Source organism: Equus przewalskii, chromosome 23 (genome assembly GCF_037783145.1).
Source record: "Equus przewalskii isolate Varuska chromosome 23, EquPr2, whole genome shotgun sequence".
In the NCBI taxonomy this organism is placed as follows: domain Eukaryota; kingdom Metazoa; phylum Chordata; class Mammalia; order Perissodactyla; family Equidae; genus Equus; species Equus przewalskii.
The window spans coordinates 16,837,833-16,858,511 of NC_091853.1; the positions used below are offsets into that span (position 1 = coordinate 16,837,833).

General features: G+C 39.7%; 2 protein-coding genes across 3 annotated transcripts in view; one reads left to right on the forward strand and one right to left on the reverse strand.

The window, feature by feature from the left end:
- Positions 1–4,377: 4,377 nt before the first annotated feature.
- Positions 4,378–13,607, reverse strand: ARPC5 (actin related protein 2/3 complex subunit 5). The gene is made up of 4 exons (XM_070591248.1): positions 13,333–13,607; positions 10,923–10,994; positions 8,586–8,762; positions 4,378–5,736 (listed from the first exon to the last, which is right to left on the reverse strand). Exons 1-4 carry the CDS (start codon positions 13,474–13,476, stop codon positions 5,674–5,676), a joined length of 456 nt encoding a protein of 151 aa, XP_070447349.1. The 5' UTR covers positions 13,477–13,607; the 3' UTR covers positions 4,378–5,673.
- A 183-nt stretch (positions 13,608–13,790) lies between these two features.
- Positions 13,791–20,679, forward strand: part of RGL1 (ral guanine nucleotide dissociation stimulator like 1) — a 239,722-nt gene continuing 232,833 nt past the window's right edge. Inside the window, exon 1 of one of the 2 annotated variants that reach the window (XM_008521854.2) lies at positions 13,791–14,336. The gene's annotated coding sequence lies outside the window, so the exon portion shown is untranslated. The remainder of the gene's footprint in view (positions 14,337–20,679) is intronic. The other variant, XM_008521839.2, reaches the window with a different exon arrangement.

The window sequence follows — 20,679 nt, forward strand, 5'->3', positions numbered from 1 at the left end:
AAGCAGTCATAAAAAAGATTAAAGAAGTTCTTAATATACTGATAGAAAATTATTGCCAAAATGTACTGTTAATGAAAAAGCAAGGCATAGAACACTTTGTATAGTATGCTGGCATTTATGTAAAAAAGGGAGGGAAATATTAGATAGGTATTTGCTTGTAAATGCATACACTGTATCTGGAAGGATGTCCAAGAATTTAGTAATATTAGTTGATTGTTGAAAGGGGAACTGAGATGGGAAGGGAAATAACCATAGTACATCTTTTTTGCCTTTGCATATTGAAACATATGAACAAATTACTTACTTGAAAATAAATGAATAAAAATTAAAACGAATAAAATTATGAAATCATAGAGCAAGGAATACACTGACCTTTAACTCAGTCATCAAATTGAAGAAAATGTTAATTTAGAGGTACTTCTGGAGTCCTGATTCAATTTTTGGATAAATAAAAGGAAGCACAATGTTATTAAGTGGCACTGTCCGTTTATGGCATTCATTGCCCTAAGAGTGATGTGATTAGAAAATTCTAAGTATAAGTAGAATCAAGAAGGGTGATATAAGTTCATGGATACTATTTAATGATTTTTTACCTTTAAGGGAAAGAAAAAGTGTTGGGACACATCTCTGATCTCAGAAGATGATGCCACAGAATAAGGAAAGCTGCTCCACATAAATTCCCTGATGCCACCGTCAGCCAGATGTGAGCTGGAATTCTGTCCCTTAGCCACTTTCTCTGGTGAGTTGTAGAGCCACACACTATACAGTCTGCACATGCTACCTATCATGGCTCTAATTTCCACCTAAGACTGAAAAATTCTCTGCCTAAATGTCCACAGTGAAGTGAATTGAATTGTGACTAAACTTCATTAGATCTAAGCTATTTGAACCCAGGGGGATTATTTCAGGTTTTGTATAGTTTTCACTTGTTTTGTGCTTCTAATATGTTCTCCATTTCAGGCAGCCTAGGACTTGCACGTATAACTTGAGGATATCTTAGGCGACTTGGCTCAATCAATATTATGCAACCAATCAATACTTGTTGAGCATCAACTATGTCCAGGGATCGTGGAGAATGAGTAAGACATTCGTAAGCTATGATGGCTTCGGGAAGGCCATAGAGTCTAGAAGAAAGGTCAAGATGGTGTGTCCTGGAGAGCATTAGCTCTATGCTAGGCTGGAAAGCATGGAGTCTTAGAACGCTGGACTGTGGAGTTCAGGTGAGTCATACACTATTCAATCTGTGTTTTCATTTATATGCCCCTTGGGGAACTGTTTCATAGAGAAATAAGAGATGTAAACAGAGATAATTTATGCTTATTATCTTTAAACATCCAAGTAACATAAATGGTGAAGGAAAACAGAAATGTAAGCGTGAACAGTGTCCCATGTTGTTTGTGGTTGGCTCATCAATGTGGGGAAGCAGCGCCACCTTGAGGCCAACGATATGCTGTCTCTGTGCATCCCCAGCCTCTGTAGCTTGACTGGTACAAGAGGCATCTGCATTTGAGCACACAGACATTTCAACACTGGGGTTTTCACATATTCTATCAATGATGTTGGGCTGAGGTGGAGAGGGGATGGGGGAAAGATCTATGGCAAGAATTTGGACAGAAAAAGCCTTGTTTTAGAGCACTGCACTCTAAAATGTTCAGAGCCCCTTCGATCTGCTTTTTAATTGGGCTTCTCTTCCCATTCTCAATCACTTTGGTGCTCTTTTATACTTTTTTGTCTGTAAGGTGAAGTTATTTGTAAATCTAAAGGGAAACTAATGTACTTAACAACTGGTCGTGGATTTTAGGTTATTTGCTCAATTGCTGGCCAAAGCAACCTATGGAAATAAAAATCAGCACTTTCACAGTTTAGAAAGAAGCAATTTAAACATTTTGAGTCAGTTGGAGAATTGTGGGAGGGCGTTACTGAAAGTAATCTGCCTGAGCACTACATATTTATTAGTAGAAAAGACTCTGAGTGCCGAGGCATGAGCATCAGGTAAACTAGCTGGAAAAATGAGGCAGGAGGAGTAGAGAGGGAAGGAAGTGAGCAGATGTAGGGACTGAGGAGAGAGAGGGAAAGAAAACAGGGAAGAAAAGAATTACGGGAAGGGAAAGATACAAGGCAAATGAAAACAAGAAGTGGAAAGGGCAGAGGTAGACAACAGCCAGGTTAGAACTTATCCAAACCCAAGCAAACCCAACCCAAGGCTGGCTGACATGAGATGGTGCCAGGCACCAAGGACACAGCCACATATTTGTTGTTGGGCTGGTGCCTGATGAACGGTGCCTTGGTTCCTTATCCACTCAGGTCTATGATTTTGATCCCGATTTCCTCAAGCCCAGAGCTGTCTCAGGGATCTCCCATTTCCCAGGACTTCCCCTGCAGAAACTGTGATCTTCACCTGGCTTTGAAACTAAACTGTGAGGGCACTCCAGAAGCGTGGACCAAGATAAGCTTGGGGTACGTCCAAAGTGGAGCCCCAGGCAATTACATTGCACGGGGCCAAAGGGATTCTTAGGAATTCAATCAGGCAAATAATTTTTAGTTATGACCAATAATCTGTTGAACTTGGCTCACGAAATGAGATTGCAGCTCTGGTTCTTGCTAAAAGGCATTATGATAAAACTAATTAAAATAGAAGTTAATTAGTTAAAATACATCATCTATGAAAATGGGGAAAAGAGGGAACCTATTAAAAATGTTAGGTAAAGAGTGAGACACAAGAGAAACTGCATGCTTTGAGATGCCCAACCCTCTGTCACTTTTCTCTCTTCTAGTGGAGTTATGCATGTTACGGGTATTGACCTCAACCTCACAACTTTAAAAATCAACAAAAGGCAAGTAACACTCATGGCGAGAAAATAGCAATGCTCCGTGCGCTGCCGAGCATGCTTCTAAGTTGTTGCGGCATCTCTCCAAATCTTTCTGACTTCTACACCTGTCCACTTTTGCCTCTCCGAAGGGCTCTTGAGTGGATTTTACCTCTCAACAGTGCCCCCCAAGCATCGAGGTTTGAGATTTCTAGAGAAAGCCCCAATCCGTCCTGGAAACATCTGTAATGCCCCAAGCACCGGACTTGAGAAAGAAGTGTGGTATACCCTTGCAGTGAGGCAGGTGTGAATTGGAATTCTGGTTCCGGCACCTACAAACCCTGTGATCTTTTATTATATACACTAAGCTTCAGGTCTGAAGATAAAAATACACCATGGGACTGACACATAGTAAATGGCTTTTGTGTTTTAACCCACCTCACTCAGAATCTAACTTTGGAAATCAAAAGCCATCTTACCAGCACATGCTGGGGGTACTGTGCCTTTGGTTTCCTGCTATTTGTGTTATATTTATTTGTGTTATATTTCATACACTTGTGTAACTCTGGGCCACATGGCCCCAGGCAGCATCACTGATGTCGTTTCAATGTTAACAGACTACCTTTAAGTGACTAAACATAACTGACATTTCCAGAAATGACCAAAAACACTTAAAGGATAAAATCATTCATACCCGCTTCTGTGCCAAAAGTGCCTCTTGGCATTTGCATCTTTTTTTCAGCAATTCATCCTGACTATCCCCGACTCTTTCCACCAAGATGATATTGTGACATGGTCAGTATAACCCAGGCTGACATTCAGCCAAGATACATCAGTTGAGCCAGTCATTTTCAAGCGGCATCCATTCTGATTCAGTCCCTAGGCTGTTACTGTTAAATTACTATCTCCTCTGAGCTGATAGATGGCAAATTTTGAACACATCCATTCTTGTGACTATAAAATACGAAACTCCAGAATTTTCCCCAACACTACAGTTGTGAAACGGATGTTAAGAAGGATTTTACAAAAAAGCATTGCAGTATCACTTTTGCTCTCATTTTAAAGTTTGTAAGTGATTCTACCTACCTTGACTACCTCTAATATCTATTGCTTAGCTTCTCTTAACTCAGGGCCCTCTGAATGGCCTGCAAGCTTCTGAAGCTTTAAAGCAGGAATTCAGTCAGGGATGGGGGGAAAGCACACAAGTTGCTGCAAGCAGGCAAGGGAAAGAAATTGATTTGAGGTGGAAAGAAGTTTGGAAGCTGGGAAGCAATGACAGCGGCCACTAGGCTAATGTGCACATCCCAGTTCAGGTGTCTGGGCAGTGACACTGCAGGGTACAGCTGCATCCGGAGGGCTAAGGAGCCACCCCAAAGCTGCCAGCAGTGCTCTGGCATCATTAATGACTCTCTCCTCTTCTCTACCACCTTATATTTGAATAAAGTAGTTTTATAAACCTTCTGTACCAAAATTCTTCTTGTCAAGAGTATGCTCACCTGGTGGGAAAACAAACAGGAAATCTTTCCTCTTAATTAAGTATACCCTCATAAGTATTAAAGAGTCAGGAAAATAAATTATTCAACACTGACATTTTATTTTCTGAACTTTATCATTTTTACAAAACAAAAAGCAGGTATCAAAAACAGCAGAGAGTTTACAGAATTTCTGCACCAGTTTTCACATAAGTCAGTGATTATGAAACTGGTGTCCACTGTAAATACTAAACACAGGCTGATTTTTCTCTTGGTCATATGCGTTCAGGCGGCTTCTTTTGGAGCTACTGAGTAATAACTTTTTATAAGCACCGGTCATTTGTTGACAACTGATTTGGTTAGTCCAACGAAGTAAACACTTTTTCCTGCGTGGCATTTTCTTTTTTTAAAAAACACTGAGCTAAAATACAGAATGTGTATGTGTTTGGATCGGAACCAAATCTTCTGAGATCCCAATTACCCTGAAGAACACTGAAGACATTTATAGGGCATATTAAATACTACTTATATACCTCATAATGTCTGAGGCAGCTACTGTGTTTCTACAGAAAACAGCATTTCATCCAGAAGCTGCCCAGAGTTTAAACTACATCATAGTTTCCACATCCTTTCTGATTTGGAGTAGTTTCTCCAAACAGGGCCATATTATTGGAACAAAAGTCGTATGCTCACGCCAAACAGGCTCTGGTACTTTACAGATACATTTGTGTAGAGCAAGACTCCTTGCTCTGGACCCTGGGTGACCACGAAGAAATCCAAGAGGCCATGATTATGGGATGCTGAGAGGAAGAGGCATACTTAAACTCACATGATCTGAAGGCAAGCAGAGACAAAGCCGGAACTTGGTAGTGGCATTCACCCAACACTTGTTCCAGAAACACATTTTGCTTAAATAAGGGAAGTATGGTCCAGTTTTGCAATGTTAATAGCTGCCAGTCTCTCAAACATATTTTTTTTTATAAAGATCATTTCCTGGCTAGCAATGAGTTAGGAAACTGGCCTCAAATCCTGATCAATTTTTTCACTATTAGTCAAAAACAAAACCAAAAAACAAAAACACCAGTCAACAGGGGTTAAAAATTGCACAATTAAACTTGAATGTAAATTATATTATATACAGACTGGTATACACGTCACTGAAATAGTTTCGAGAGCAGGAAACACTCCTGTTAAAACATCTCTTCTATATTATCCCAATTTTCATTAAAGGAAAACTGATATGTAATTTTCTTCTTTACAAATATGAAAAAGGAAGCAAGAAGGCAAAGCTGAGAGAAACAGATGCTACCCAAAGGGGAGCAGTGGCATTTGGTTATTTTGGTCTTTGTACCAGCAACTCCGACACCCGCAGGAGACATCCAGTTCCTGCTGGACTACACGGTTTTCCTCGCAGTCAAGACTCGAACAATGGACCCTACTCCTCCGGCAGCAAGTGCCTGAAAACAAACCAAAGTGGAGATGTTGACAGAATCACAAAGGGTCAATTCTCATAACAAGTAAAACATTTTTCTTAAAGAAGGAATGTGTGCAGCTATCGATTTTGAATTCACTAATTTTCATAAATGTTTCCTGAGTACCTATTATGCACCAGGCACTGTGTTCGGAACAGGGGACACAGTAACACACAAAACCTTCCGAGTCCCTGGCCTTGTGCTCTTACACTCTAGTCAGACACCAGTCTACAATCTAGTATGTTGTTTTCGAATAACAATATGTTCTTAAAGATCTGCAGCAAAATCTTCTTGCCTAAAACACCTGCTCAAATATAAATTTAGGACATCTAGTCTGCTCTCATTCTCAGCACTGTCAGGAAGAAATTCAAACTGGGACCAACCATCCTAAGTTCCATTTAGATTAGACAGACTTTGACAGATTTTTTTTCTCCCAAGCTAAGAATATATTATTTAATAGCTAAGAACTTAGGAACTTTTTGACCTTACCTTGAAAAAATCAGAAGTCATGATTAAGTATTAGGAATTCAAAGCTCTGGTTTACTTGTGTTCAAAAACACTTACTGAATACTTTTGTGCACTGGGTAGTGTGCTAGATGCTGGGGATACAAGAGTGAGCAAATACAGCATCTCCTGCTCTACTGGAAGAGACAGATGCATAAACAGATCATTTTAATATAATATAATGTATGAAATGGCAGAGCTCTGCTTTGGGTGCTATTAGAGCACAGAGGAAGGGCATGTACCCAACCTGAGGGTACAGAGGAATGTGGAATGATCAGGTAAGGCTTCCTGGAGAAAATGATACGTTAAATGGAGAAGTAGGCAAGAGACTGACATAAAAGGGTAAGGAGACACTCAGGCAGAGAGAAAATCATGAGCAAAGGTATAGAGGTATGAAACATTATGGTGTTTTCAGGGAAAGCACATTAATACGCTCACTGCTGAGCATAAGGGGAAGAATGACATGGAAGATGAAGCTGGACTTGGGGACCTGCATTTTATTCTGCAGGTGACTGACAAGGGTAGATTTGGATTTCAGAGAGAGCATTCTGGCTACTGGGAGGAGAAGAGAGATGACAGAGGCAAAACTGGTAGCCAGGAGACTGACCAGTTCAGGAAGCCAGAGGAACAGACTGGGAGAGATGCTGCGGACACTTGCATTATAGATGTGTCTGAGTGGATGATTGGAAAGTACTTAGGGGCCACGATTGGCAAAACTGGTGACTGATGTTAGGAAGAAATGAAGACTTAACATGTGCTCAGTTTCCCCATCTGCAAGAGGGGGAAGAATAAGCAGGCTTTCCCTCCTAGTATTTTTATGACATTACATGAATTAATATTTATAAAGTGCTTGGAATGTAGGACGTGCCCATCCAATGTTTGTCATGATCCGGAGGCTATACTGGAACTAGGTTGCTTGGGTTTTAAAGCTGGCTCTTCATCTGTAAATTGAGGATGGTAAAGATGTTTATATACCCTGTAGGGTTGTTCCAAGGATAAAAGAAAGAAACTAATAGTACAGTGGCTGGCAAACAGAAAGTGTTCCAGGAATAGGATGACCATATAAATTATTCTCCAAATTGATACACTGTCGAGTGAAAGCGAACTCTTCATAACGATGTTGGGACGACCAGCACAAACTGGGGCTGTCTGGGGAAATTGGGAGGTATGGTTACCCACGCATAAATGCTGCTCTTTTTGTTTGATAGTGTATGAGGGATAAAGTGACTTGACAAAGGCTATAGAACAAGTTTTACTCCCTATTCTTATCTTACACGTGTGTTTTCACTCAGATAGACAGCTTCCGAAAAACTGAGTTTTGGGAATTGTCAGAAGTTAGAGAATATACCCCTTGCCTGTGGTTGGTTTTATTTAAATGTTACATCGTTTATATTTATACCAACATAAGAGTTCAGTATTAAAGATTACCTTACCAACCTTTTACCTAAAGCTAAAAATTCCCCATAGCCATTTTGTTTGTTTGTTTTTGAGGGATAACATACTAGCATCTGCTTATATTGCAAAATAAAATGCACGGAAACAGAAAAAAATATTTAAGAATTCTTGATCCTATCTCTCACTTCTTTTTTTTAAAATTGAGGTAAACTATATAACACACAATTTGCCACTTTAACGATCTTTAAATGTAAAGTTCAGTGGCATTAATTACATGTACAATTGTACAGCTATCATCACTATTTCAAAACTTTTCATCACCTCAAACAGAAATTCTGTACCCAATAAGCAATAATTCTATTCTTCCTTCTCCCAAGCCTTGGGTAATCTCTAATCTACTGTCTGTTTCTGAATTTGCCTATTCTAGATATTTCATATAAACGGAATCACACAGTATCTGTCCTTTTGTGTCTGGCTTATTTCACTTTGCATAATGTTTTCAAGGTTCATTCATGCAGTAGCAGGTATCAGAACTTCCTTTTTTTGGTTGAATAATACTCCATTGTACGTACGTACCACTTTTTGTTTATCTGTTCATCTGTCAATGGGCACTTGAGTTGTTTCCACCTTCTGGCCACTGTCAAAGAATTCTTGATTTTTACTGCTTATTTTCTTTTCAAAGTTTTGATTTAGTTCAAAGTTTAAGATTATGTTTAATGAACAATAACCATTACTGAATAAATATGTGTTGCAAATCAGAATCTCTTAAGACCAAGGCTAGTAAGCATAAATCTAAACTTTCATTTTCAGGTAGTTATTTGTCATAACAAAGATGTACAACCAACAAATCAAAATAGTTAGAGGTGAAAGAGGTTGTCGTTGTGATTCTCTCTTATAAAGGAACCAGTCATATGGATTCATAGTGCATAACTTACCTTTTCGTGCCACTGCAATAACACAGCACTGCTATTGTCAGAGGGGCTCTCAAAGCCTTTATAAATATACTTCATGAGGAGATCCACACCATTCTTGTCCAGGGATTGAACTGCCTTTTCAATATCATTAGCTTTAAAAGAGATGAGTACCTTCAAGACAATGCTCCCCGCTCGATCCTAGGGCAAATAAAGAACAACATTTAGACATACGTGTCGGGGGGATTACAGTTTTAGAAAGGCCACATGAGAAGGTGACATCTGAGTTACAGACCTGAAGGACACAAAAGAGGAAACCTTGGGGGTATCAGACAGAGGAAACAACAAGCGCTGTTAGTGTGTGTTCATGGAAGAGCAAAAAGACCCAAGGTGGCTGGAGCAGAGCCGTGGGAGAAGAGGACAGGAACTCAGACAGGCAAGGGGAAGACGGATCCCCACAGCCCTGCAGGCCATGGTGAGGACTCCGGCTTTCACTCAGAGAAAGGAGAAGATGTTGGAAGGTTTTGAGAACAGTGACACAATCTGACACATTTTAACAGGATCACTGTGGCTGCCATGTTAAGCATAAGCTGGGGGGACGAGGGCAGGGGACAAGGCAGAAGCAGGACTAGTTAGGAAGATACTGCAATAATCTAGGCTGGTTTTGGCCAGTATGGTAGCAGCGGAGGGGGTCAGAAGTGGACAGATTCTTGACACATTAGAAGGTAGAGCTGAAAGGATTTGCTTACAGACAGATCCGACAATTTACCAATTTATTAAATCAATATTGAAATTTTACTTCTAGATCTTAACAACAACCTGAACAAGGAAACTGAATAGCAGTTCTAACTGGAACCACTCTTCAGAAATAAGTTATTAATAAATAAAAATTTAAGTTTTTAAGAAAACATTTTAAGTTTCAAATCTATGGTCGTGACTACAGATAGAAGACATAGTGATCTTCATTTACAATGATCTGTTTTCTTTAATAAAGGCTACTCCAAGAGCAAAGTTATTTTTTTACCCATCAAGCCAAGCAAAGGGAACATTTAATTTACCCTTTCAACAATTCATTTCTCCTTCCATTTAAGATAAATTGATACCTTTGGCATTCCTACTGGTCAGCATTTTACAGAATGTTTCTACCACCTACTGTTATCTTCAGTTTAAAGACTATGCACTTACCCAATTTAGAAAAATATCCTAGCATACAGAGCTACATCTCCCACCCACAAACTGTGATAAAAAACCACCCATATAAAAGCAGAAGGTGGTAAAATCGAAATTTCCATGATGTTCCTCCAACTTTTAAAAACCAAAGAAAATTTTCCCCTTATACAAAAATATGTTGCCTAGATAATTATTACACATTTACTTATTACTTACTACTATTCAGTTAAGATTCTTGGGATTCCTAGGATGTATGAATAGCTACGAATGGAGGGGACCATGGTTTGGGCTTCATTTTAATAAGTAAGTAAATAGGTTCTTAAGAATTACTGAAAGACTGCCACAGGGAATGTAAGCTACACACTTTTCTAAAGGGCAATTTGGCAATATCATAGGTACTGAAAGCCTTAAAAAATGTGCATTCTAAAATCCAGCGATTCACTTCTAGGAATTTATTCAAAGGAAATAATTAAGAATTAACCAAAAATTATTCATTTCAGTACTGTTTACAACAGGAAAAAAAAGGTCAATAATCTAAAAATATGACAAAAGGAGATGAGTTACATATAAACAGCAGCATATCTATATTCAGCCATTAAAAAATGTTATAGAAATAAACCTACTGTCAGGGAAAGATGTCCATGTACATTGCTATCCAGTTGAAAAAGCAGGTTATAAAATTCCATTTTTATTTAAAAAAACACTCACAGAAAAGATCTATAAGCATATAGCGCCACCAAAAAGTAATAACTATTATCTCTGGTTGATGGGATTATGAATGATTACGTTTTCCTCCCCCCTCATCTCTGAGTTTTCCATAATAAATATTTAAGACTCATAATGTAAAAAAATCTTTAAAAAGCAAGCAAGTAGAATCTGTTTATTTCGTGAAAGGTTTGCTTATTCTTCAAGCCTTTGCTCAAATTCAACCTGAGTGGCTTCCTCTAAGACACTAATGATCTGTCACTTGAATTTAGTGTCTACCATGCAGTATTAGCATAACGCTATGTCAGAGTGTTATTTTTCCATATGTAAATTTTTACCTATCAAACTACAGGGCAAGCTCTTCTACTTCAAAGATAAGTCGTTAAAAAGTACATAGTTAAAACATTTGTCCAAACTGTGACACTTCAGAGGATTCTGGCAAGAATGCTAAGACATCAGCAGAGATCAGTGTCATCTGTGACTCACCTTCACCGCCTGACTCTTGGTGTTGATAGGGGGGTTTTTCAGAGCTGCCTGTAGGGCAGCCATCATGTTTCCTGTGATGGAGGTTAAGGGGATAGCAGCAAAGGGCAGACCTCGGGAAAGCATTATAACCACCAGGAACCACTGGTTCTTAAGACTTGACTTTATGCACAGAAAGAAAAATTCCTATGGTCCCTATGTTCAATATTGGAAAATTCAACAAGTTGGTTTCAAGGATGTCAATCAAAGGTAAAATAGTGAAAACAAAAAGAGAACATTAGAATTTTTTTCATAAAGCAAAGACCCTTTCATCTTTGGTTCTCATTAGCAAATGAACACCTTGATAACCTTTCACTTTCTAGTAAGACTCATGCAAACATTATCTAGAGTGATATTGAAAAAACTCTGAAATATGTATCAGAATTATTAGGCCCCAAAATGAAACAGCCTATCCACAAACAAAATATGTCTTTTTATGTGATTCTAAGCAGAAAAATAAAGGCTAAACTTTTATTAGAGATATAGTCTATATTAATTGAAATGCTGGCAGATTAGCAATCTGAATAACATATATTAGCAATCTGTCAATATTCATGAAGATACAATAATTCAATGACCTTTAGGTGGCAACTTAATTTTGTTTTGGATATTTTCTCTCATTATTTCATAAAGGTCATTCAAACTGTCTTAGGCCATACTTATTAAATTTACTCTCTCTTTGAAAGCACCAGTGAGCCAGCAAGTACGAGACACAGAAGGCCAATCAGAATGTCAGAATGTACAGTCATTCCCCTAAAAGGAAAACCACACGGAGTTCATTTGTTCCTCCATCTGTAGTGCCTGACCAGAGCTTGTCTCTTCTGGTTGTACCAAGAGCAGAAGAGACAGTATCTCTATATTTTAATATGAACTGATACAAAAAGCAGATCTCCTATATGCACACAGCAGCACTATTTAAGAGTCAGAACACAGCACCTAAAATAAGCTAGTTTCACAAAACATCATTTACCCGTCAAAGGATGTTTTTAGACAGAATAATGTTCATCAATTATGTTCTGAAGAAAAAGGTCTCAGGAAAAAACCTACAGTTGGTGGTAAGCTATTATTTTCAAGCCTTGATGGACGTATGGAAACGCATGCCTTTTGTAGACTGGCTCATTTTAAAGATCCAAAACACTTCAGCATGTAAATGATGCAAAATAGCAACAGCTGATTGTGAAAGTTGTGGCAATCAAAGAAACATCTGTATGTTGATAAATGTTTAATGCTGTATTTTAGGTGCCTTTAAGACCAGATATAGTTGCTACCAAATATTTTCACTCATGTATTTCCCCATTATAATAGGACATTGATGAAGAAAGAGTCTAAAAAGCCTTCCTTATCTTATGAATACACCCAAGAAAAATTAGAAACGAGTGAATTCAGTAATTGAGAATCTCTAAAACTACAGCTTGGGTTATCGCAACATTTACACTTTTCTAAAAAAGATCTGATGCAAATACTGTTATGAATATTCAAATATGCAAAACCAAAACCCAGGAACTGACAGCCACGTTTTAACTAAAATGGAAATAACTTCAGGATTACAAAAATGATCCTGCTTTGTACAAATGACTCATCTTCTATTTTATTCATTGGGGTTTATTTTAAATACTTTCAAGGATTCTCCACATGCATTCCCCCTCTTTTCTCTATTGTTCTTTGCTGAGCAGGTAAAGGCTCCAAGCTTGCTTCATGGGAGTTCTGGTTGTTTTGGACTCACTCCTGTTCCACCGTTAACAAATACTGGGCAACCTATATTGTGTCACATCCCTTTCTCTTAAAAAAAAAAAAAAAGAACGAGCCCACGGGCGGAAAGGACACAGGGCCTCAATTCTGCAAACCGCCCCTTGTCTACCGGCAAGAAATGAACTACCCTAATGCCACCAGTACAAAACTACAATAGCAACAAAAACAAAATCCTAAAGAAAGCCGCCCGCTCTTCCCAATCAGAAATCTCTGGAGCTAGCGGGACCCCAGTAAACGCCGTTCTGGGGAGGAAAACTCAGGCGCCCCGCAACAGCCCACTGAACAGCCCAGACGCTGCCCCAGCGCGGAGGGCGCGGCCGCCGAGCCCCCTCCCGGGAGGCAGGAACTCCGGGCGCCACCTGAAGAATCACGGCGGGAAAGGCGCGCGGGGCACGGCACGGTCCCGAGGGCTGGACCCTGGGGTCTCGGGGCTACTCGCTTAGAAATGGGAGAGCCCCCTGCCTTCTTGCAATAGGGAACCCCAAAGAGACAGGTTCGAACCGCGCGGGCCGCCGGGGGCAGCTCGGCGCCAGTCCCCGGGAAGGGCCGTCCCCCTCGGACCCTGCAGGCGGCGGGGTCCCGGGACCAGGGCCGCGAGGGATGGGGAGGCGGGAACGCAAGGATATTGCCGCAGGCAGGAGTCCACCTCGCCCTCGTCGGGCCCGGCCTGCCCGTCGCCCCCGTCTTCCTCGTCCACGAACTTGTTCTCGTCGTACTCATCCACGTCCACCTTCCGGAACCGGGCCGACGACACCGTGTTCTTCGACATCCCCGATCCGGACCGGGGGCAACGGCCTCCTCTCGATGCTGCCTCTGCCTCAGCAAGCCCACCGTGATAGGCACCCACAGCCCGGCGCCTTCACTTCCCTCTTCCGCTCTGGGGCGTAGCCGGCAGGCGCGGCTCGGCGGCTCTGGGCCTGCGCGCTGGCCCCGCTCCTTCCTCCTCGGCTTCTCGCTCTCCTCCAGCCTCCCACGCCGCCTCCACTCCCCTCGGGGGAGCGCGCGCGACGGAGGTGGCGCGGCGCACCCAGTGCGCAGGCGCGAACTCTCCGCAGGAAAGGGGCGGGGTGGGGAGAAGGAGGCGGGGGCGGGAGGGGCGGGACAGGAGGGAGGGCAGAAAGTGGTGCCGCGGGCGGAGGTAAGAGGCGATTGGTTGTCCAAGGGCGTCACGTGATCCCGGGGGTTTCCATAGAAACGCTTCTCTGCGGTCCAGTCCTGGGGGCCTTAGGTTGCTGGCGATGGGCACTGGGGGCTGGAGGCCTTGGCTTTTGCTGCTGCTGCCGCCGCCAACGACCTGTCATCGGGGTCCTGCGTAAGGGCCGGCTGGCCCGGACTTGCCTGTGGGGTGGGATGGACTGGTTGCCGGACCAAGTCCCCTGCAGTTGGCAGGAGTATGGGGCGGAGTGATGCACGCCCGAGCGTCCAGCATCGTTCTAGTTGTCAGAGACATCGCTTCGGACCGTGCGCTGCCGGTGGCTGCGTTCCCGAGCCGGGAGCCTCTTTCCCGGGGTTGGAACTACGCTGCGCGGCCAGTGGGAGGTCCCCAAGGACGGAGTCGAAAGGTCATATCTTATCTGTCAGTGCTGTGTGACAGCATCGCGACGGCACCTGCAGAACCTGAACAACTAGGTATCATATCCATTGGGAGGGAGTGGGAGGTGTCTGTGCGGGGGCTGGGGTCGGCTGGCAAAACTGGGGTGAACCTGTGGAATTTGGGGTAGGACCAATCATTGACGTCTTAAAATAAGTGGTTGTTTGCAGCAAGAATGCTAGAAAAGGGTAGGGGCGAGTTATGCTTCCCGGTGCTGAGAGGAAACAAAATGTGTCAGGATTAGTAAAAAGCAGACGTTTAAGATTTATATTTGTAATTCAGGATTTATAGATCCCGCTAGGCCAGTTTTTAAAATTATATTTGACATTCCAATTTCTAAGAGCAAAGCTCTTGAGGAAGTCAAGGCACTAAGACTAAGGAAATGTTAGTTGTGCTGTGGGCATAACACTGAAGTACAAATATTTTCTGAGTAAAATTAATTTGGACATTTGGCTGGACACTGCTCAGATGGCTTTATGTTATCCTCACTTCCTGTCAGATCTAGTTTAATGCCACCTCTAGCAGAAGGCCAGCTGTTGCCCTGGTAAGTACCCCAGTCCTTGGTTTCCTGTGCTTGAGTCTTGACTCTTCCACTCATAATCTATTTGATTGAGGCATACCACTTCAAATTCTGAATCTCCGATTCCTCATTACTAAAGTGGGGCTAATAATGTGTACTTCACAAGATTGTTCTGAGGATTAAATACAGGGAGTGTTTTGAAGCTCTAAAATTCTACATAAATCTAAATGCTTATTACCTGTGCCATTGATTTTGGCACTAGGCTTATAAATTACTTAATGATATATGGTATTTCATCTTGCCCCTAGAAGAGATCGAAAGATTCTGGAGGGCAGAGACTGTCATATTTTTCTTTTTGCATCTTCCTTTACATCCGAACATAAAGCTAAGCATGTGGAAGGTACTCAACACATTCAAGTACTCAATTATTCATTGAAGAATGAATAAAATGTGAAAGGCAGTACAGTTTGAGAGTCACGCTGAGAATAATGAATCAATAAGAAAAAGGAAGAGAGATCTCCAAATCAAACCTTTGTTGGACATATATGCATGCATAAGTATATATCTATATCAATAGGTATATCAATATGTATATCTATATATCTATATCAATATGGGTGCACAGAGAGAGAGAGAGACCCCTCAGGAATGACATGCACCCTTTTTTCTTAGGAGGATGAAGCAATATGGCATTTTTCTTTTCCCAGTTAAATCACTCTTCTAAAAGATGTATCATTAGGTGATAGAAGTGACATTTCTTTAAATTAGCATTCAAGTTATGAGCAAAAACATGGTAAACCTCCCCAAGGACTGTCTTAAGACAGCAAAGGAAAATTTTCTACCTGTTGGTAATATTTATTTTAAAAAGTCATATAGCAAAGTATCAGATCATTACTATGGTGAATGGCATTATATAACTTAGAATAAAGATTGGTTTTAGTATTTTTTTCTCGGTTTCAATGTTTTGCTAACTTTGTAAGAGCTAAACAACACAGTTGTTTAGGTGCTAAAGATGATTGTACTTTTTGTTCTCCTGAATCAAGATTTTCTTTGAAGAGAAGATTGAACATTAGAAGCGCCATTAAGAGCAAATGGAAACAAGGATTCAAGAGCTAATACATCCCTTCTCTTACATTTCTATTCTTTTGTATTAGGTCTTATTTAGGAAATTTCTTTAATCATTTATTTTAGAACTGGGAGAGAATCCTGGGATAGAAATCAACTTAAAACAATAGTGAGGGGAATTTAAAAAATCGAGCTGCTCAAGGGTATAATTGTTTTGATTGCTCAGAATTTTCCTTTATATGTTGAATGTGTTAAATGTAATTCTCAGCCACATAATGCATATTACATTTGAGATGTAATATTGTCGAAAGTGTCCTTTTCCGATTGCAATATTCTTTGTCTCACAATGATAAGTATCTAGTACTTAGTAGGTACCCAACACATTTCCATCCAGTAAATTAATAATCTGACAAGTTAATTTTAGAATCATATTTAGAGATTGAGTATTTTTTAATGGACACATTAATTACCTCCTTACCCCCATTAGCTAAAGTTGAAATCTTTATAGAGCTTTGGGGAGATTTGTGTGTGTGTGTGTGTGTGTGTGTGTGTGTGTAGAAACCTGTCCTTAATCATCTTTTAGTTAGAAAATACACATTATTCCATTTTCTTGCAAATTTCAAATTTGCAATTGTAACCTTGGTACTTAATTCATTTTAGGTAATATTATTCTCCCTATTTTAATTTTCCAAATAAGTGCTTACCCTGAAATAAAGGATCCAAAAGGTTTTAAACGTTTTATTTATTGTGTGAATAACCTGGTTTGGTTCCATTCTAAAGTAAGACTGAATCGGAATTTTCTCAAGGTTAATGCTACATGATAGTATGTAGCTCCCTATTTTCTGTGACGATGCAAAGAGTGAAGGGTCTTTCTGGTTAGAAAGGATTTTGATAAAACCATCATATAATGGGTCATTCTTTTCAGGTATTTTAAACCAAGTACTCTACCTACTATGTGCTTCTTTTCTCCAGACTTGCCACTAATTACTTAAAAAACGAATTAAGACATTGACTCCTCCAGCATGGCACTGTTGTTTTTATTTGAAATGGAAGTGAACCCAGTGTTAATCAAATATGTCAAACGTATTATTAATGTAAAATAAACAAGTAAATTTCAGTTGTAGTAATGATGATTTAATACCACTATTCTCTAGCAACATAATTACTACAATATAAAAAGATTTTTTAGCATGTTATCCATGGACTATATTACGGTTTTTATGCTTCTACTTAATATCCAAATCAACTGGTTCTGTGTTGAAACAACCAACCTTCAAAACTTCCAGCGTTTTTCTTTTTGGTGAGGAAGATTAGCCCTGAGCTAACATCTGTTGCCAATCTTCCTCTTTTTGCTGAGGAAGATTGTCCATGAGCTAACATCTCTGCCCATCTTCCTCTATTTTGTATGTGGGATGCCGCTGTAGCATGGCTCGATGAGCGGTACGTAGATCCGAACCTGCGATCACGGGCTGCCGAAGTGGACTACGCGAACTTAACCACTACACCACTGGGCTAGCCCAAAACTTCCATTTTTTTTGTGATTAACTTTAGCTTTACATAACTTTATGATTACACACTGAAGTAGAGTAGGTAGAGTGAACTATTTTACAATGGGACCTTTATTTATTTACATATTAGTACTTCAAAGATTAAAAAAGTGTTTAATCTGTACTCTTGTCTCAGGAAAAGAGTTTAGTGCTAAATGAAAGAATAAACCTTGTTTTTAAAACATTGTTGTGAATGAGACTTTTTTCTATTTAGTTTTTTTACCTGCTTATGGTAATGTAAAGGGAAACTATAGATTTTAAAATTTATTTTTCCTGTGTTCTCTCCCATTACTGGGATCTCTTATTAATGCTAATAAGTTGTTTTAAGGTTACATTTCTTGTCATAGTGTGCAATTATAACGTCTGAGAGGATGATTATTTACATCATCTTTTCCAATATTATATCATTTTTATTTATTTTTCTTGTCTTACTGCATTAGCTAGATTCTCAAAAACAGTGTGGAAAAGTTGAGTGATAGTAAGCTGTTCTGTGTTTCTGTGTTCTGTGTTTCTGTGTCTCTGTTTTAATGGAAATATCTTTGGTATTTCACTAGTTTATATTTCTTGTTGCTTTTTGATCTTTAGGAATGACTACTGAAATTATCAAATGCTTTTTTGGGGGATTTACTGATAAAAATCATATAGTTCTTGATCTTTTAATTTATGAATGTAATGAATTATATTTATGTATTTTTCTGCACTGAACCATTCCCACGTTTCTAGAATAAACTCTATTTGGTTACTGTTTTAATTACTTGCTAGATTTGATTAGTTTATGTTTTGTTTACATGATTTCAGAATCCATATTTATTAGTAAGATTGGTCCATTGTTTTATTCTTTGTGCTATCTTTATCTGGTTTTGATATTAAGCTTAGTCTAGCTTTGTAAGATGAATTGAGAAGATTTGCATCTTTGTTTCCTATACTATAGAATAGTTTGAATAACAGAAAATTACTGTGCTATTTTTTCTTTGAAAGTTACAGAATGTGCTTGCAAAATTATCTGGGTTTGCTCATATTTTTAGAGGTAGATCTTTGATCATCTTTATCTTCTGTGGTTGGTGACTTGCATTTCATGTAGATTGCCAACTTATTGGCAAGAAGTTGCACAAAATATTTTCTTATAATTATTTTAATATTTTTCATGGCCATGGAAAAATATTACTTTTCTCATTACACTGTTAACTATTTAAGCAAAATATTAAAATTGACATTTTTTCTTTTTTCTCTTCCTAACCTGATTGTCACAAATTCTAGTAGCATGTTTTTATTTCTTATAGAAAATAGCCATCACAGATTCATAGTTTTGATAAAAGTTGAAAGATCCTACAATTCCTATCCTTTTCTACTGTCTCTTCTTATCCTATTAGTATTTTATTAATAACAGTAACCACTTGAGCATTTATTGTATGTCAAACACTTGGTAAATAAGCCCTTTACTTCCATTATTTAATCCTCAGAGTAGCTCTAGGGCCTAGGAATTAGTGTTCCCATTTTATGGATGAGAAACCTAGAACTCGGAAAAGTTATGTAACTCAGCCAACCATACTTAACTGGCAAGGAGCAGACCGGGGTGGGAATTAGGTCCGTCAGATTCCAAAGCCCGTGCTTTTAATCACCACTGCCCAATTCCAGTAAGTCTTTCTCATTATTCCCAACTATAGTACTTACCTTTGTGCTAAAAATAAGGATATCACTAAATACCAAGGGTCTAAATAAACCCACACGATAGTTTGAAATGACCTATAAATAATGAAATTAAAAAGTCTCGTTATTGTAATGATTTTTTGAAGTCTCTTTGTTTTTCAGATATTTCTGTGACCTTTTCCCACCTTATCTCAGTTTTTTGAGACTAGACATAAAGCCTATTCCCTAATGTTTAGTCTACCACAAAAGATAGCACTTTTTTTGGTGTATGGAGAGATCAGTGTGGGTTGATTAATAATTCCTCTTAGTTAAAAAAAAAATTGTGGCAGGGGCTGGCCCCGTGGCTGAGTGGTTAAGTTCGCGCGCTCCGCTGCAGGCGGCCCAGTGTTTCGTTAGTTCGAATCCTGGGCGCGGACATGGCACTGCTCATCAGACCACGCTGAGGCAGCGTCCCACATGCCACAACTAGAAGAACCCACAACGAAGAATACACAACTATGTACCGGGGGGCTTTGGGGAGAAAAAGGAAAAAATAAAATCTTTAACAAAAAAAAAAATTGTGGCAGAATACACGTATCATAAAATTTGCCATCTTAACCATTTTTAAGTGTGCAGTTAAGTACTATTAAACCCATTCACACAACATCACCACCATCCAACCATCACCACCATCCAAGTCCAGACCTCTTTTTATCTTGCAAAACTGAGACTCTGTACCCATTAAACAATTACTCCCCATCCCCCCTCTCCCCAGCCCCTGGCAACCACCATTTTACTTTCTGTCTCTATAAATTTGGCATACCTTATGATAAATTCTAGGTACCTTATATAAATGGAATCATACATTATTTGTCTTTTTGTGACTGGCTTATTTCACTTAGCTTGATGTCCTCAAGGTTCATCCATGTCGTAGCATGTGTCAGAATTTCCTTCCTTTTTAAGGCTGAATAATATTCCGCTGTATTTATGTACCACATTTTCTTTTTCCATTCATCCATTGATGGACACTTGGGTTACTTCCACCTTTTGGCTATTTTGAGTAATGCTGCTGTGAATATGGGGGTACAAATATCTCTTTGAGACTCTATTTTCAGTTCTTTTGGATGTATACCCAGACATGGTATTGCTGGGTCATATAGTAATTCTCTCTTTTTTTTGAGGAACCAATTCCACTCAATTAACTAAATAGGGCAATAAAGCAATGTTCCATTGCTTCAGATACATCCCTGAGAGTCAGGTAAAATAACCCCAGGGCTTCTGTTTAGTATGAGGTCCTGGGTAACAGGGAGTCGGGGTGGGAAGAGGGCCACAACTCTGGGATCTAGAACCTACTTAAGTTCTCCCCACTAGCCCACCCAGCCGAGCTGGCTCCCATAGACTAGAGGATGCCATTGGTACAGTGGTTTGGGCAGAATTACAGAAAAGCCTCAGGACTGGTTCTAAGTGGATGGTGATTTTCCCAGGCTTTGTAGGGCGTCCACATTGTTGTTATTTTGAGAGGCATTAAAGCATCGTGATTAGGAACATGGGTTCCGGAGCTAGACCTCCTGGGTCTAACTCTCAACTCAGCCTTTACTACTTGGGCAGTTAACTTAAGGTCTC

Excerpts from the sequence above, each read along its gene's own strand:
- ARPC5 (XM_070591248.1), bottom strand. The coding sequence starts at position 13,476 with ATGTCGAAGAACACGGTGTCGTCGGCCCGGTTCCGGAAGGTGGACGTG. Across the intron at positions 8,763-10,922 it reads CCAAGAGTCAGGCGGTGAAG|GATCGAGCGGGGAGCATTGT; the intron begins GTGAGTCACAGA and ends TATTTGCCCTAG. Across the intron at positions 5,737-8,585 it reads TATTGCAGTGGCACGAAAAG|GCACTTGCTGCCGGAGGAGT; the intron begins GTAAGTTATGCA and ends GTTTGTTTTCAG.